At 34.1% G+C, this 18,929-nt stretch overlaps 1 protein-coding gene and 1 long non-coding RNA gene across 7 annotated transcripts in view; one reads left to right on the forward strand and one right to left on the reverse strand.

Annotated features, from left to right (window-relative positions):
* Nucleotides 1-18,929, forward strand: part of LOC134714933 (coiled-coil domain-containing protein 87-like) — a 60,842-nt gene that overhangs the window by 19,326 nt on the left and 22,587 nt on the right. For all 6 annotated transcript variants that reach the window (XM_063576655.1, XM_063576652.1, XM_063576650.1 and 3 more), the window contains exons 12-19: nucleotides 11,483-11,534; nucleotides 11,786-11,828; nucleotides 12,948-13,085; nucleotides 13,816-13,959; nucleotides 14,521-14,621; nucleotides 15,030-15,090; nucleotides 16,870-16,971; nucleotides 17,590-17,706. In XM_063576655.1, the coding sequence (XP_063432725.1) occupies nucleotides 11,483-11,534; nucleotides 11,786-11,828; nucleotides 12,948-13,085; nucleotides 13,816-13,959; nucleotides 14,521-14,621; nucleotides 15,030-15,090; nucleotides 16,870-16,971; nucleotides 17,590-17,706 (758 nt within the window). The remainder of the gene's footprint in view (nucleotides 1-11,482; nucleotides 11,535-11,785; nucleotides 11,829-12,947; nucleotides 13,086-13,815; nucleotides 13,960-14,520; nucleotides 14,622-15,029; nucleotides 15,091-16,869; nucleotides 16,972-17,589; nucleotides 17,707-18,929) is intronic.
* On the reverse strand, nucleotides 15,854-16,762 carry LOC134714934 (uncharacterized). Its single transcript, XR_010106593.1, has 2 exons — nucleotides 16,565-16,762; nucleotides 15,854-16,212 (listed from the first exon to the last, which is right to left on the reverse strand). It is a non-coding gene; the product is annotated as an uncharacterized LOC134714934 (long non-coding RNA).

The raw sequence follows: 18,929 nt of genomic DNA on the forward strand, positions 1-18,929 counted from the left end.
ACACCATCACAAGGTAGGCAATTGTTGATGAATGTGATATCAGAACTACTGGATAGAGAATTACAAACACCATCACAAGGTAGGCAATTGTTGATGAATGTGATATCAGAACTACCGGATAGAGAATTACAAACACCATCACAAGGTAGGCAATTGTTGATGTATGTGATATCAGAACTACCGGATAGAGAATTACAAACACCATCACAAGGTAGGCAATTGTTGATGAATGTGATATCAGAACTACCGGATAGAGAATTACAAACACCATCACAAGGTAGGCAATTGTTGATGAATGTGAAATCAGAACTACCGGATAGAGAATTACAAACACCATCACAAGGTAGGCAATTGTTGATGTATGTGATATCAGAACTACCGGATAGAGAATTACAGACACCATCACAAGTTAGGCAATTGTTGATTAATGTGATATCAGAACTACCGGATAGAGAATTACAGACACCATCACAAGGTAGGCAATTGTTGATGTATGTGATATCAGAACTACTGGATAGAGAATTACAGACACCATCACAAGGTAGGCAATTGTTGATGAATGTGATATCAGAACTACCGGATAGAGAATTACAAACACCATCACAAGGTAGGCAATTGTTGATGAATGTGATATCAGAACTACCGGATAGAGAATTACAAACACCATCACAAGGTAGGCAATTGTTGATGTATGTGATATCAGAACTACCGGATAGAGAATTACAAACACCATCACAAGGTAGGCAATTGTTGATGAATGTGATATCAGAACTACCGGATAGAGAATTACAAACACCATCACAAGGTAGGCAATTGTTGATGAATGTGATATCAGAACTACCAGATAGAGAATTACAAACACCATCACAAGGTAGGCAATTGTTGATGTATGTGATATCAGAACTACCAGATAGAGAATTACAAACACCATCATAAGGTAGGCAATTGTTGATGAATGTGATATCAGAACTACCAGATAGAGAATTACAAACACCATCACAAGGTAGGCAATTGTTGATGTATGTGATATCAGAACTACCAGATAGAGAATTACAAACACCATCACAAGGTAGGCAATTGTTGATGAATGTGATATCAGAACTACCAGATAGAGAATTACAAACACCATCACAAGGTAGGCAATTGTTGATGTATGTGATATCAGAACTACCAGATAGAGAATTACAAACACCATCACAAGGTAGGCAATTGTTGATGAATGTGATATCAGAACTACCAGATAGAGAATTACAAACACCATCACAAGGTAGGCAATTGTTGATGAATGTGATATCAGAACTACCGGATAGAGAATTACATACACCATCACAAGGTAGGCAATTGTTGATGAATGTGATATCAGAACTACCAGATAGAGAATTACAAACACCATCACAAGGTAGGCAATTGTTGATGTATGTGATATCAGAACTACCGGATAGAGAATTACAAACACCATCACAAGGTAGGCAATTGTTGATGTATGTGATATCAGAACTACCGGATAGAGAATTACAAACACCATCACAAGGTAGGCAATTGTTGATGAATGTGATATCAGAACTACCAGATAGAGAATTACAAACACCATCACAAGGTAGGCAATTGTTGATGAATGTGATATCAGAACTACCAGATAGAGAATTACAAACACCATCACAAGGTAGGTAATTGTTGATGTATGTGATATCAGAACTACCAGATAGAGAATTACAAACACCATCACAAGGTAGGCAATTGTTGATGTATGTGATATCAGAACTACCAGATAGAGAATTACAAACACCATCACAAGGTAGGCAATTGTTGATGTATGTGATATCAGAACTACCAGATAGAGAATTACAAACACCATCACAAGGTAGGCAATTGTTGATGTATGTGATATCAGAACTACCAGATAGAGAATTACAGACACCATCACAAGGTAGGCAATTGTTGATGTATGTGATATCAGAAATACCGGATAGAGAATTACAGACACCATCACAAGGTAGGCGATTGTTGATTAATGTGATATCAGAACTACCGGATAGAGAGTTACAAACACCATCACAAGGTAGGCAATTGTTGATGTATGTGATATCAGATCTACCGGACAGAGAATTACAAACACCATCACAAGGTAGGCAATTGTTGATGTATGTGATATCAGATCTACGGGATAGAGAATTACAAACACCATCACAAGGTAGGCAATTGTTGATGTATGTGATATCAGAACTACCAGATAGAGAATTACAAACACCATCACAAGGTAGGCAATTGTTGATGAATGTGATATCAGAACTACCGGATAGAGAATTACAAACACCATCACAAGGTAGGCAATTGTTGATGAATGTGATATCAGAACTACTGGATAGAGAATTACAAACACCATCACAAGGTAGGCAATTGTTGATGAATGTGATATCAGAACTACCGGATAGAGAATTACAAACACCATCACAAGGTAGGCAATTGTTGATGTATGTGATATCAGAACTACCGGATAGAGAATTACAAACACCATCACAAGGTAGGCAATTGTTGATGAATGTGATATCAGAACTACCGGATAGAGAATTACAAACACCATCACAAGGTAGGCAATTGTTGATGAATGTGAAATCAGAACTACCGGATAGAGAATTACAAACACCATCACAAGGTAGGCAATTGTTGATGTATGTGATATCAGAACTACCGGATAGAGAATTACAGACACCATCACAAGTTAGGCAATTGTTGATTAATGTGATATCAGAACTACCGGATAGAGAATTACAGACACCATCACAAGGTAGGCAATTGTTGATGTATGTGATATCAGAACTACTGGATAGAGAATTACAGACACCATCACAAGGTAGGCAATTGTTGATGAATGTGATATCAGAACTACCGGATAGAGAATTACAAACACCATCACAAGGTAGGCAATTGTTGATGAATGTGATATCAGAACTACCGGATAGAGAATTACAAACACCATCACAAGGTAGGCAATTGTTGATGTATGTGATATCAGAACTACCGGATAGAGAATTACAAACACCATCACAAGGTAGGCAATTGTTGATGAATGTGATATCAGAACTACCGGATAGAGAATTACAAACACCATCACAAGGTAGGCAATTGTTGATGAATGTGATATCAGAACTACCAGATAGAGAATTACAAACACCATCACAAGGTAGGCAATTGTTGATGTATGTGATATCAGAACTACCAGATAGAGAATTACAAACACCATCATAAGGTAGGCAATTGTTGATGAATGTGATATCAGAACTACCAGATAGAGAATTACAAACACCATCACAAGGTAGGCAATTGTTGATGTATGTGATATCAGAACTACCAGATAGAGAATTACAAACACCATCACAAGGTAGGCAATTGTTGATGAATGTGATATCAGAACTACCAGATAGAGAATTACAAACACCATCACAAGGTAGGCAATTGTTGATGTATGTGATATCAGAACTACCAGATAGAGAATTACAAACACCATCACAAGGTAGGCAATTGTTGATGAATGTGATATCAGAACTACCAGATAGAGAATTACAAACACCATCACAAGGTAGGCAATTGTTGATGAATGTGATATCAGAACTACCGGATAGAGAATTACATACACCATCACAAGGTAGGCAATTGTTGATGAATGTGATATCAGAACTACCAGATAGAGAATTACAAACACCATCACAAGGTAGGCAATTGTTGATGTATGTGATATCAGAACTACCGGATAGAGAATTACAAACACCATCACAAGGTAGGCAATTGTTGATGTATGTGATATCAGAACTACCGGATAGAGAATTACAAACACCATCACAAGGTAGGCAATTGTTGATGAATGTGATATCAGAACTACCAGATAGAGAATTACAAACACCATCACAAGGTAGGCAATTGTTGATGAATGTGATATCAGAACTACCAGATAGAGAATTACAAACACCATCACAAGGTAGGTAATTGTTGATGTATGTGATATCAGAACTACCAGATAGAGAATTACAAACACCATCACAAGGTAGGCAATTGTTGATGTATGTGATATCAGAACTACCAGATAGAGAATTACAAACACCATCACAAGGTAGGCAATTGTTGATGTATGTGATATCAGAACTACCAGATAGAGAATTACAAACACCATCACAAGGTAGGCAATTGTTGATGTATGTGATATCAGAACTACCAGATAGAGAATTACAGACACCATCACAAGGTAGGCAATTGTTGATGTATGTGATATCAGAAATACCGGATAGAGAATTACAGACACCATCACAAGGTAGGCGATTGTTGATTAATGTGATATCAGAACTACCGGATAGAGAGTTACAAACACCATCACAAGGTAGGCAATTGTTGATGTATGTGATATCAGATCTACCGGACAGAGAATTACAAACACCATCACAAGGTAGGCAATTGTTGATGTATGTGATATCAGATCTACGGGATAGAGAATTACAAACACCATCACAAGGTAGGCAATTGTTGATGTATGTGATATCAGAACTACCAGATAGAGAATTACAAACACCATCACAAGGTAGGCAATTGTTGATGAATGTGATATCAGAACTACCGGATAGAGAATTACAAACACCATCACAAGGTAGGCAATTGTTGATGAATGTGATATCAGAACTACTGGATAGAGAATTACAAACACCATCACAAGGTAGGCAATTGTTGATGAATGTGATATCAGAACTACCGGATAGAGAATTACAAACACCATCACAAGGTAGGCAATTGTTGATGTATGTGATATCAGAACTACCGGATAGAGAATTACAAACACCATCACAAGGTAGGCAATTGTTGATGAATGTGATATCAGAACTACCGGATAGAGAATTACAAACACCATCACAAGGTAGGCAATTGTTGATGAATGTGAAATCAGAACTACCGGATAGAGAATTACAAACACCATCACAAGGTAGGCAATTGTTGATGTATGTGATATCAGAACTACCGGATAGAGAATTACAGACACCATCACAAGTTAGGCAATTGTTGATTAATGTGATATCAGAACTACCGGATAGAGAATTACAGACACCATCACAAGGTAGGCAATTGTTGATGTATGTGATATCAGAACTACTGGATAGAGAATTACAGACACCATCACAAGGTAGGCAATTGTTGATGAATGTGATATCAGAACTACCGGATAGAGAATTACAAACACCATCACAAGGTAGGCAATTGTTGATGAATGTGATATCAGAACTACCGGATAGAGAATTACAAACACCATCACAAGGTAGGCAATTGTTGATGTATGTGATATCAGAACTACCGGATAGAGAATTACAAACACCATCACAAGGTAGGCAATTGTTGATGAATGTGATATCAGAACTACCGGATAGAGAATTACAAACACCATCACAAGGTAGGCAATTGTTGATGAATGTGATATCAGAACTACCAGATAGAGAATTACAAACACCATCACAAGGTAGGCAATTGTTGATGTATGTGATATCAGAACTACCAGATAGAGAATTACAAACACCATCATAAGGTAGGCAATTGTTGATGAATGTGATATCAGAACTACCAGATAGAGAATTACAAACACCATCACAAGGTAGGCAATTGTTGATGTATGTGATATCAGAACTACCAGATAGAGAATTACAAACACCATCACAAGGTAGGCAATTGTTGATGAATGTGATATCAGAACTACCAGATAGAGAATTACAAACACCATCACAAGGTAGGCAATTGTTGATGTATGTGATATCAGAACTACCAGATAGAGAATTACAAACACCATCACAAGGTAGGCAATTGTTGATGAATGTGATATCAGAACTACCAGATAGAGAATTACAAACACCATCACAAGGTAGGCAATTGTTGATGAATGTGATATCAGAACTACCGGATAGAGAATTACATACACCATCACAAGGTAGGCAATTGTTGATGAATGTGATATCAGAACTACCAGATAGAGAATTACAAACACCATCACAAGGTAGGCAATTGTTGATGTATGTGATATCAGAACTACCGGATAGAGAATTACAAACACCATCACAAGGTAGGCAATTGTTGATGTATGTGATATCAGAACTACCGGATAGAGAATTACAAACACCATCACAAGGTAGGCAATTGTTGATGAATGTGATATCAGAACTACCAGATAGAGAATTACAAACACCATCACAAGGTAGGCAATTGTTGATGAATGTGATATCAGAACTACCAGATAGAGAATTACAAACACCATCACAAGGTAGGTAATTGTTGATGTATGTGATATCAGAACTACCAGATAGAGAATTACAAACACCATCACAAGGTAGGCAATTGTTGATGTATGTGATATCAGAACTACCAGATAGAGAATTACAGACACCATCACAAGGTAGGCAATTGTTGATGTATGTGATATCAGAAATACCGGATAGAGAATTACAGACACCATCACAAGGTAGGCAATTGTTGATTAATGTGATATCAGAACTACCGGATAGAGAGTTACAAACACCATCACAAGGTAGGCGATTGTTGATGTATGTGATATCAGAACTACTGGATAGAGAATTACAGACACCATCACAAGGTAGGCAATTGTTGATGAATGTGATATCAGAACTACCGGATAGAGAATTACAAACACCATCACAAGGTAGGCAATTGTTGATGAATGTGATATCAGAACTACCGGATAGAGAATTACAAACACCATCACAAGGTAGGCAATTGTTGATGTATGTGATATCAGAACTACCGGATAGAGAATTACAAACACCATCACAAGGTAGGCAATTGTTGATGAATGTGATATCAGAACTACCGGATAGAGAATTACAAACACCATCACAAGGTAGGCAATTGTTGATGAATGTGATATCAGAACTACCAGATAGAGAATTACAAACACCATCACAAGGTAGGCAATTGTTGATGTATGTGATATCAGAACTACCAGATAGAGAATTACAAACACCATCATAAGGTAGGCAATTGTTGATGAATGTGATATCAGAACTACCAGATAGAGAATTACAAACACCATCACAAGGTAGGCAATTGTTGATGTATGTGATATCAGAACTACCAGATAGAGAATTACAAACACCATCACAAGGTAGGCAATTGTTGATGAATGTGATATCAGAACTACCAGATAGAGAATTACAAACACCATCACAAGGTAGGCAATTGTTGATGTATGTGATATCAGAACTACCAGATAGAGAATTACAAACACCATCACAAGGTAGGCAATTGTTGATGAATGTGATATCAGAACTACCAGATAGAGAATTACAAACACCATCACAAGGTAGGCAATTGTTGATGAATGTGATATCAGAACTACCGGATAGAGAATTACATACACCATCACAAGGTAGGCAATTGTTGATGAATGTGATATCAGAACTACCAGATAGAGAATTACAAACACCATCACAAGGTAGGCAATTGTTGATGTATGTGATATCAGAACTACCGGATAGAGAATTACAAACACCATCACAAGGTAGGCAATTGTTGATGTATGTGATATCAGAACTACCGGATAGAGAATTACAAACACCATCACAAGGTAGGCAATTGTTGATGAATGTGATATCAGAACTACCAGATAGAGAATTACAAACACCATCACAAGGTAGGCAATTGTTGATGAATGTGATATCAGAACTACCAGATAGAGAATTACAAACACCATCACAAGGTAGGCAATTGTTGATGAATGTGATATCAGAACTACCGGATAGAGAATTACATACACCATCACAAGGTAGGCAATTGTTGATGAATGTGATATCAGAACTACCAGATAGAGAATTACAAACACCATCACAAGGTAGGCAATTGTTGATGTATGTGATATCAGAACTACCGGATAGAGAATTACAAACACCATCACAAGGTAGGCAATTGTTGATGTATGTGATATCAGAACTACCGGATAGAGAATTACAAACACCATCACAAGGTAGGCAATTGTTGATGAATGTGATATCAGAACTACCAGATAGAGAATTACAAACACCATCACAAGGTAGGCAATTGTTGATGAATGTGATATCAGAACTACCAGATAGAGAATTACAAACACCATCACAAGGTAGGTAATTGTTGATGTATGTGATATCAGAACTACCAGATAGAGAATTACAAACACCATCACAAGGTAGGCAATTGTTGATGTATGTGATATCAGAACTACCAGATAGAGAATTACAGACACCATCACAAGGTAGGCAATTGTTGATGTATGTGATATCAGAAATACCGGATAGAGAATTACAGACACCATCACAAGGTAGGCAATTGTTGATTAATGTGATATCAGAACTACCGGATAGAGAGTTACAAACACCATCACAAGGTAGGCGATTGTTGATGTATGTGATATCAGATCTACCGGACAGAGAATTAAAAACACCATCACAAGGTAGGCAATTGTTGATGTATGTGATATCAGATCTACGGGATAGAGAATTACAAACACCATCACAAGGTAGGCAATTGTTGATGTATGTGATATCAGAACTACCAGATAGAGAATTACAAACACCATCACAAGGTAGGCAATTGTTGATGAATGTGATATCAGAACTACCGGATAGAGAATTACAAACACCATCACAAGGTAGGCAATTGTTGATGAATGTGATATCAGAACTACTGGATAGAGAATTACAAACACCATCACAAGGTAGGCAATTGTTGATGAATGTGATATCAGAACTACCGGATAGAGAATTACAAACACCATCACAAGGTAGGCAATTGTTGATGTATGTGATATCAGAACTACCGGATAGAGAATTACAAACACCATCACAAGGTAGGCAATTGTTGATGAATGTGATATCAGAACTACCGGATAGAGAATTACAAACACCATCACAAGGTAGGCAATTGTTGATGAATGTGATATCAGAACTACCGGATAGAGAATTACAAACACCATCACAAGGTAGGCAATTGTTGATGTATGTGATATCAGAACTACCGGATAGAGAATTACAAACACCATCACAAGTTAGGCAATTGTTGATTAATGTGATATCAGAACTACCGGATAGAGAATTACAAACACCATCACAAGGTAGGCAATGTTGATAAATGTGATATCAGAACTACCAGATAGAGAATTATAAACACCATCACAAGGTAGGCAATGTTGATGAATGTGATATCAGAACTACCAGATAGAGAATTACATACACCATCACAAGGTAGGCAATGTTGATGAATTTGATATCAGAACTACCAGATAGAGAATTACATACACCATCACAAGGTAGGCAATGTTGATGAATTTGATATCAGAACTACCAGATAGAGAATTACAGACACCATCACAAGGTAGGCAATGTTGATGAATGTGATATCAGAACTACCAGATAGAGAATTACATACACCATCACAAGGTAGGCAATGTTGATGAATTTGATATCAGAACTACCAGATAGAGAATTACAGACACCATCACAAGGTAGGCAATTGTTGATTAATGTGATATCAGAACTACCGGATAGAGAGTTACAAACACCATCACAAGGTAGGCGATTGTTGATGTATGTGATATCAGATCTACCGGACAGAGAATTACAAACACCATCACAAGGTAGGCAATTGTTGATGTATGTGATATCAGATCTACGGGATAGAGAATTACAAACACCATCACAAGGTAGGCAATTGTTGATGTATGTGATATCAGAACTACCAGATAGAGAATTACAAACACCATCACAAGGTAGGCAATTGTTGATGAATGTGATATCAGAACTACCGGATAGAGAATTACAAACACCATCACAAGGTAGGCAATTGTTGATGAATGTGATATCAGAACTACTGGATAGAGAATTACAAACACCATCACAAGGTAGGCAATTGTTGATGAATGTGATATCAGAACTACCGGATAGAGAATTACAAACACCATCACAAGGTAGGCAATTGTTGATGTATGTGATATCAGAACTACCGGATAGAGAATTACAAACACCATCACAAGGTAGGCAATTGTTGATGAATGTGATATCAGAACTACCGGATAGAGAATTACAAACACCATCACAAGGTAGGCAATTGTTGATGAATGTGATATCAGAACTACCGGATAGAGAATTACAAACACCATCACAAGGTAGGCAATTGTTGATGTATGTGATATCAGAACTACCGGATAGAGAATTACAAACACCATCACAAGTTAGGCAATTGTTGATTAATGTGATATCAGAACTACCGGATAGAGAATTACAAACACCATCACAAGGTAGGCAATGTTGATAAATGTGATATCAGAACTACCAGATAGAGAATTATAAACACCATCACAAGGTAGGCAATGTTGATGAATGTGATATCAGAACTACCAGATAGAGAATTACATACACCATCACAAGGTAGGCAATGTTGATGAATTTGATATCAGAACTACCAGATAGAGAATTACATACACCATCACAAGGTAGGCAATGTTGATGAATGTGATATCAGAACTACCAGATAGAGAATTACAAACACCATCACAAGGTAGGCAATGTTGATGAATGTGATATCAGAACTACCGGATAGAGAATTACAAACACCATCACAAGGTAGGCAATTGTTGATGTATGTGATATCAGAACTACCAGATAGAGAATTACAAACACCATCACAAGGTAGGCAATTGTTGATGTATGTGATATCAGAACTACCGGATAGAGAATTACAAACACAATCACCAGGTAGGCAATTGTTGATGAATGTGATATCAGAACTACCAGATAGAGAATTACATACACCATCACAAGGTAGGCAATTGTTGATTAATTGATTGATTGAGTTTTAACACCACTTTCAACACTTGTGTTATTTCTTGGCGATCAGTTTTTATTTGTTGAGGAATTGGAGTCCCCAGAGAAAACCACCAACTTTCTGTAGGAAAACTGACAATCCTAGTCTAACAAGATTGAAGTCAAGTGCACCTGCATGAGCGTGGTTAACCTTTGAACTCACAACCTCAGTGTTGACTAGCTATTGATTTCAGTAGTTGAACATATTTAGACCACAAGGCCACTGATGCCTCTAACATAACAAAATGATACCGGTATTTCAAAAAGTGTTCATTTTAGTATCTAACTTGTTGTTTCTTTACTCTCACTTGGGATTCAAATTAAGCCTTTCTTTTAATTTATTACAGTTAAATTTAGTAATTCCTGTAATATGTATAAATTTACAGTAAAGAAACATAAGTGTAAATTGAAAATAACATGCCCAATAAAGTGCATAACATTGAACTCTGAAAATCAGATTTCTTCACATGTCAATTCACAAAAGCTATAAATGCTCAGATTGCCCAGGATTTAATGTAGTGGATTGTAAAAAAAGTTTTAATTGTACATTTGAAAATAAAATAATGTTGTTTGTTGAAAGGCCATTAACATGAATTTTGAATTTCTCTTTACAGCATCAACAACCTCCCCTCCTCTGACTGCAGAAAGAGTGTCTAAAGCATCAGGGTATGGTTTTACAAATGTATTTTCGTTAAGATTACTTTTTATCTGTAACCCAATAAAAAGTCACCTTCTTTTTTTATCATCTGCCATAAAGATTTTTTTCATTCAGATTGAAGTTGCCTTTTTTTAAATGCACATTTTAACAAATGGTTTAAGTGTTTTTACTTTGTTATTGAAAGGAATTCTGTTAACATTATAAGGATATATTGATTACATATGAGAGTAATTTACAGTATATTTCAATTCCATTTTAGAGTATCAAAAGAGGATGAATCTAAACAGAAAGTTATTCTAAAGGTAAATTGTTACTTGTAATAATACTCAGTCATAAGTTATTCTGAAGGTAAATTGTTACTTGTAATTATACTCAGTCATAAGTTATTCTGAAGGTAAATTGTTGCTTATAATTATACTCAGTCATAAGTTATTCTAAAGGTAAATTGTTACTTGTAATAATACTCAGTCATAAGTTATTCTGAAGGTAAATTGTTACTTGTAATTATACTCAGTCATAAGTTATTCTGAAGGTAAATTGTTACTTGTAATAATACTCAGTCATAAGTTATTCTGAAGGTAAATTATTACTTGTAATTATACTCAGTCATAAGTTATTCTGAAGGTAAAATGATGCTTATAATTATACTCAGTCATAAGTTATTCTGAAGATAAATTGTTACTTGTAATTATACTCAGTCATAAGTTATTCTGAAGGTAAAATGTTGCTTGTAATTATACTCAGTCATAAGTTATTCTGAAGATAAATTGTTACTTGTAATTATACACAGTCATAAGTTATTCTGAAGGTAAATTGTTACTTGTAATTATACTCAGCCATAAGTTATTCTGAAGGTAAATTGTTTCTTGTAATTAAACTCAGTCATAAGTTTTTCTGAAGGTAAATTGTTACTTGTAATTATACTCAGTCATAAGTTTTTCTGAAGGTAAATTGTTACTTGTAATTATACTCAGTCATAAATTATTCTGAAGGTAAATTGTTACTTGTAATTATACTCAGTCATAAGTTATTCTGAAGGTAAATTATAACTTGTAATTATACTCAGCCATAAGTTATTCTGAAGGTAAATTGTTACTTGTAATTATACTTAGTCATAAGTTATTCTGAAGGTAAATTGTTACTTGTAATTATATTCAGTCATAAGTTATTCTGTGTTTGACTTGTTTAACCTTTATACTTGTAACTGGATTTAAAAAAAGTTACCTTTTAATTTAAAATAATGATAAGTTATTGGTTTGATACAGAATGATTAATTGCTTAGACCAAAAATTAAATCAGTTATTTTATTGTTCTACTTGTTTCCTTTTAAGGTACAATGTACTTGATGTACACATTGTTGAAAAGTTATATCTAAATAAAATCATTGAATTGTCATGTATATAGTAGTTATAACATTGTAGAGATCTCTGTCTTTGCCACACTTGAAAGTCGGTGAGAATCTGCTAGAAGAACTTGGTATCAGTCCCTCTGTTAAAGTAGATAAGTTGTCAGAGATAGAACTACAAATGCTTCGAAGACAGGCACAGAAAAAACAACAAGTATGAAATATAATCAAGTCACAGTATTAATTGACAATTGGTGATTTTTTAATGGGTTTTTGATATCAATTTTTCAAGAAATTTGTTTAATTGGCAGTACAAATATAAAAAGATTGTAGTATCAAGTAGTTTAATAATCATATCTTGACAGTTCTGACAAAAAAATTTCGGATGTGCTAGTCTTAGAATTATTGTAACTAATACAGATTAAAATGTACAATTCTTCTATTTAAATATGCGTATGTACGTACGTCTCAAGATTGATTTCTGTTCCCTTACTTTAGTTTGTCTCAATCAAAAGTAATGAAACTTAAACACAATGCTCACTAGCATTAAACACAGATCAAGTTCAAATTTGGGTGATGTCACTTCTTCAGTTCTAGAGTAAAGTCTCTTTATGATGTTATATGCAAGTGTAGGTATCATCTGTGTCCATGGTCATGTTCTCCATTTGTTTAAATTTGTTTTTTCATTATTTTATCTTAAGAGGGCATTATATTTGGGTTTATGTCTTAACACGGCTTATATTTTGTATGCCACTCCTTTCATGATTCGAATTGTATTATGATCTGTCGGTCAGTGTGCGATTAATTGGCGAATGTAATATTTTAATTCTTTTTAAAATAACCTAAACAGATGACATTTTTAATAACTAGATTTTGTAACTTTTTATGTTATCTGTTTCATATTTTTGAACAATCAATAACCAACATAGTTTTGTATGTTAAAGGTTTCAACAAAGACCACAGAAGTTAAACCTAAAGGTCCACAACCTGGTACCAGAGAGTATGCTGCTGAAGACCTGAGAAGATTAATATCAAGAGGAGACCAGGATGACATCAAAGTGGAAGAAGATTTACCTCCCTTACTCCAAGTAATTATTATCTGTTGATTAACAATTTGACCTAAATAAAATAACTATATTTACTTTCAAGACATATGAAAAGAAGGCATATCTGAGTACAGGATTTCCCAAAAAATTTACAGTTTTAAGGTAAACTTCAAACCATAAACTGTGTATGATAATGTGATATTATAAAGCTTTTGAATGTGTTGTGATCTAATTTTCAAAATTTCTCTTATAATCAGAATTTATATTTTTCTGGGAAAGGTTCATTTTATTATGTCACATTATTGTATAATACAAAACCAAAGAATTGCTATGTGTGTCTGTGTATTAAAAACATTTAATAATCTCAGTTTCTCAAGATATAAAAGCTTAATCAGAAAGTTTGATTGGCTGAATAAAGTCAGTGGCAGATCCAGAATTTTCATAAGTGGGGGCCCATTAACTGCCTAAGAGGGGCTTGCTCCAGTCATGGGTCAGTGATTCCCAATATAATTAACCAATTTTTTCCAACAAAAAGAGAGGTGGCTCCCTCTAACTCTAAATCCACTTCTAAAATACCTCTATTATTTTGTTGATTATTCACAGGCTATAACAAGGCATGCCAAATATGATGGTCTGGCAGAAAGGTTAGAGAAACAGATGAAGGAACTAGAAGAGGAACAAAGGAAGGAAAAAGAGAAAGAAAAGTATTTTAGAAAATTATGAGATGAATAAAAAAAGACGCACTATCCAAAAAAATTTAAACTTAGTACAAATATTCTTAATGATATGACCCAAATTCCACGGTCCACTGAATATAGAAAATGATAGAGCAAAGTTCAGGTTAAAGTTTTTGGTCAAGGAAGTTTTTGATGAAGTTCAATCAGCTTGAAACTTAGTTCTCATGTTCCCTATGATATGATCTTTCTAATTGAAATGCCAAATTAAAGTTTTGACCCAAATTACACGGTCCACTGAACATGTATAATAATAGTGTGTTTGGGGCACCCTTGTACTATAGACACATTCTTGTTTGACTATTGTTACGCTCATTAATTAAAGTATTATTCACATGACTCAAGTAAATTGAAATTTTTTTTTATTTTTTTTTACAGTAGGCCTTTAAAGAAACCTAAACATCCACAGCCAGATACAGTTAGTGCTAAATTACCGGGTGTAAGTATAGTAATCACATCTTATTAGTTAAAATTTATTTGTTTGGTAAAACATGTAATGAAATAAATCTGTAGACTTGGTAAAAGAAATGAATATATAAAAAATCCTCAAAAGATCTTATGAAAAAATTGATTTTTTAATATTTTTATTTATTGCTATAAATATAATTTGTGAATTAATAAATGCTTTGTTAATTGGATGCAATAGATTGCATCATTAGTTTATACCAAATATGATATACATGCTAGAATAAGTATTAAATGATTTAAAACAAAATTGCTGGATAGATTAAAAACTATTTCCATGCCTTTTACATTCACATTCTAACAGAATAGTTTATAGAAATTCAAAATCAAAAACAATTCAGTAGTGTATTATAATCATAGGATACTATTTCATCCACAATTGTGAAAAACATGTCCTCCTGAAGTCAGCAAGGGAGATAACTTCCACAGTTATTTTTTGGTTTTTAATGACTTCTTTCAGGTTGATGATTGCTATATGTATCATACTTGCCAACCTCTGACAATGGAAAATCATGTCATGACATGACATGTCATGTCAAAAAGCGTGTGAAAACGCGTGACGTAGTTGCGGAGTTTTTAATATGAATGTGGTATAAATGTTCATAATTTCACATACAAATTTGTTTATATAAAAAAAACAATATATATTCTACTGTAAACTTTTATTGTAGTAAGTGGTTTGTTATGTTGCTTTTAACGCAATATACCACTAGGCACATATTTAAAACAACTGCTAGTTTCAAGTTTAGCTACATTTATTTGATAATTTCATATAACAGCACTCAATATAACTGTAACATAGTCAAGTTCTGATCAGAATTCAGTGTCAATTTCTTTATAATTGAAAATGCTCTCCCACAGTAGGAATTGATATTTGACTGAATAAGCTTCATCAAGATTTTAAAGAATGTCATAATGTTTTGTTCATTTTGCAATGTAAAAAAATATATCATCTATTATCTCTGCCATTGCTTCCATTGCCTGGTCAAAACTGGGTAGTTCATCAGATGATAGCTGGTACTATGAGAGCTAATCCAACAGTTCTGTGATATTTTCATCCCCATGGCCTGTAGAAATCTGTTGGCTAGATTTGAATCTGAAATTGAAAAAGAAAAATGTTTTATAAAATTGATTTCCATTAAATAAACGTGTTAAATGCTTATTAAAATAGCTACATTGTATTTCTCCTCTCCCATGTATTGTTATAATCAATGCAACATAGAATGCACAATGCGTTACTTGTCACACGATCATTTAAACTCGAACTCCAAAAAATATAAATCTTGAAATTTATCTTGATACGTAAACATCGTTTTGGCTTAACAATTATCGACGCTTTAGACGACGGTACATGCACTGAAAGCGTCCTATTTGTGTGCTCATTATCCTTACAAATAGAATTTGAAAGAAAGTCACAAAATCGTAAAAACTAATCACAAACTACTTACCTTTTACAGTTTGTCCATATAGAAAAATAAACAATATGGCAGCCAAACAAATACTTCGAATTTTTCGGTATTTATCTCCGTGTAATGAAAAAACCCGAGAATAGCGATATCACTAACGAACAAAAAATGAAAAGAACGAAAAAGCGTGTAATTGCGTGTAAAGTGGTGAAAAGCGTGTACACGCCATGTGACAAAATTCTCGCGTGTAAAACGTTGAAAAAGCGTGTATTACACACGATATCATGTCACTTGACATGTATGTATGTATTATAACAAATCTATAAAACTTTATTGTCTGTTTTCAGATGGATGTAAGAACCTCAGATATAAGAGTATCAGAACGTGTGTGTATGTCGTCTATAACCATTGATAGGTTTTCTACAGTATATAATGACCTAAAGGATGAGGTAGGTTACAGTTATTGTTTTAAAAAAGTCTTTAAAAATGTATACCTATGAAAAACATATAGACAAATCTGAATGAAGATTTTCATATTGTGTTCAAATAGGAACCAAAACTACAGAGATCTTTTTGGCCTGACATAGGGTGTTTGAGTACAGATAAAATATTGGTTGCACTTGTAGCAATTTAGAACTTTTTACTAATTTTGATGGCTGCCATTGTTTGTTGAGTTTGACCACATATTATAATAACATATGTTGAAAGTTATCACAGTTATGTGGATGCAGTGGATGCATTTCATCAATTAAGACCTCATTAAATAGTTTTTAACATATATCTTATTAATACTTATTTTATATTGATGTGGAAAAGCCAAGGAAAAGAATTTTTGAGTTTTTATCTGTAAAAAATTCTTATAAATAAGACTTTTTCTGTAAACAGTTTGTGTTGTTTTTTACTGATTATTCTACCATATGTTTACAGCTTATCTTACTGGCGAAGAAATAGGTCTTTGAGAAATGTATGAAGACTTTCATTTCTTAAATAAGAATGTATTAAAAGTGAGTGACATAATTTACACTAGATATTTGGGAAATGATTGACGATATTTTTTTTTGCTACAGATATCTCCGTCAACAGTCAAGAGTCTAGACAAGAATCTTTTCTTGAGTGATGAAATAAAGGAAGTCTACAAAGAAATCATGAAGACAATTAACACAGATCATCTTAACCTGGACGATGTAAGGCTTAGATTACACTTCAAAACTATAAAGTATATATAACACATAATTAACACAGATCATCTTAACCTGGACGATGTAAGGCTTAGATTACACTTCAAAACTATAAAGTATATATAACACATAATTAACACAGATCATCTTAATCTGGATGATGTAAGGCTTAGATTACACTTCAAAACTATAAAGTATATATAAGGCCACACCAATTTAATTTCTTGTTCTACGGATTTTTGGACTCAAAAAATTGGGGCGAGCGAGCGATTTGAAAATTTTAATAAAAAAATATTTAATTTGCAAATTTTTGAGGCGGTGCTTAAAAAGTAAAGGCGAGCGATTATAATTTTTTTTTGTAAACATAAAATAGTAGGTTTTGACTATATTAAAACTTGATTTATCACTTGTACCTTGACATTTCTTTAATTTATGAAGGTTTTTTTCCCTGTTTGACAAGAAATAATTGAATAATTAAATCTGGTCTATGTATGTGTGACTGACAATGAAACAATTCTCCATCCAAGTCATAATCAGGTTCAGAACAACCCCTTAATGTTATGAATATCCCTTTTATGAGGGGTCAAAATATTAAAGTCATAATATATTTTTTTTGTAAAAACACTTTAAGTACAAAAGGGCTTATATTTTCCCAAAGAACTATAATATTTGGTATTAAATGGTCAAAACATGTCCAAGAATTTTGTTATATTCCTGGACTTTAACCATGTTAACACATTTACTTTAACAGTTTAATATTATTCCAAATAAGTGGACCCATCCCTCTTAGTCTTTTAGAAAAGTTGTTTAAAATATAATGTATTTCTCCTCTTTTTGAGTAAAAAATTCTAAGTTGTCAAAGGTTTTGTATAGTAGCACTGTACAAATCCTTAGTATTTCTATTTTCTTTTCTACAACAGACTGAACAGTAAACATGGTAAAATGACCTCTTCAAGGCCCTTGTCTGAGAGAGGATTAGTCCCAACCTGATAATAATATATAATAGGTCAAAGTACGGCCTTTTACACAGTTCTTTGATCAAGACCAACCAGCAAGCTATAAGGGACCACAACTTAGTATTGTACACAATTCGAACAGGAAAACCAACGATCTAAATTATATTTCCAAACGGGAAAAATTTACCAATGAACCACATCAACAAACTGCTGAACGACAGGTCTCTGAATCAATCAGGACAGGTGCACAAACCTGCAGCGGGTATGACCGTC

This window comes from Mytilus trossulus, chromosome 4 (genome assembly GCF_036588685.1).
Source record: "Mytilus trossulus isolate FHL-02 chromosome 4, PNRI_Mtr1.1.1.hap1, whole genome shotgun sequence".
NCBI classification, from domain to species: domain Eukaryota; kingdom Metazoa; phylum Mollusca; class Bivalvia; order Mytilida; family Mytilidae; genus Mytilus; species Mytilus trossulus.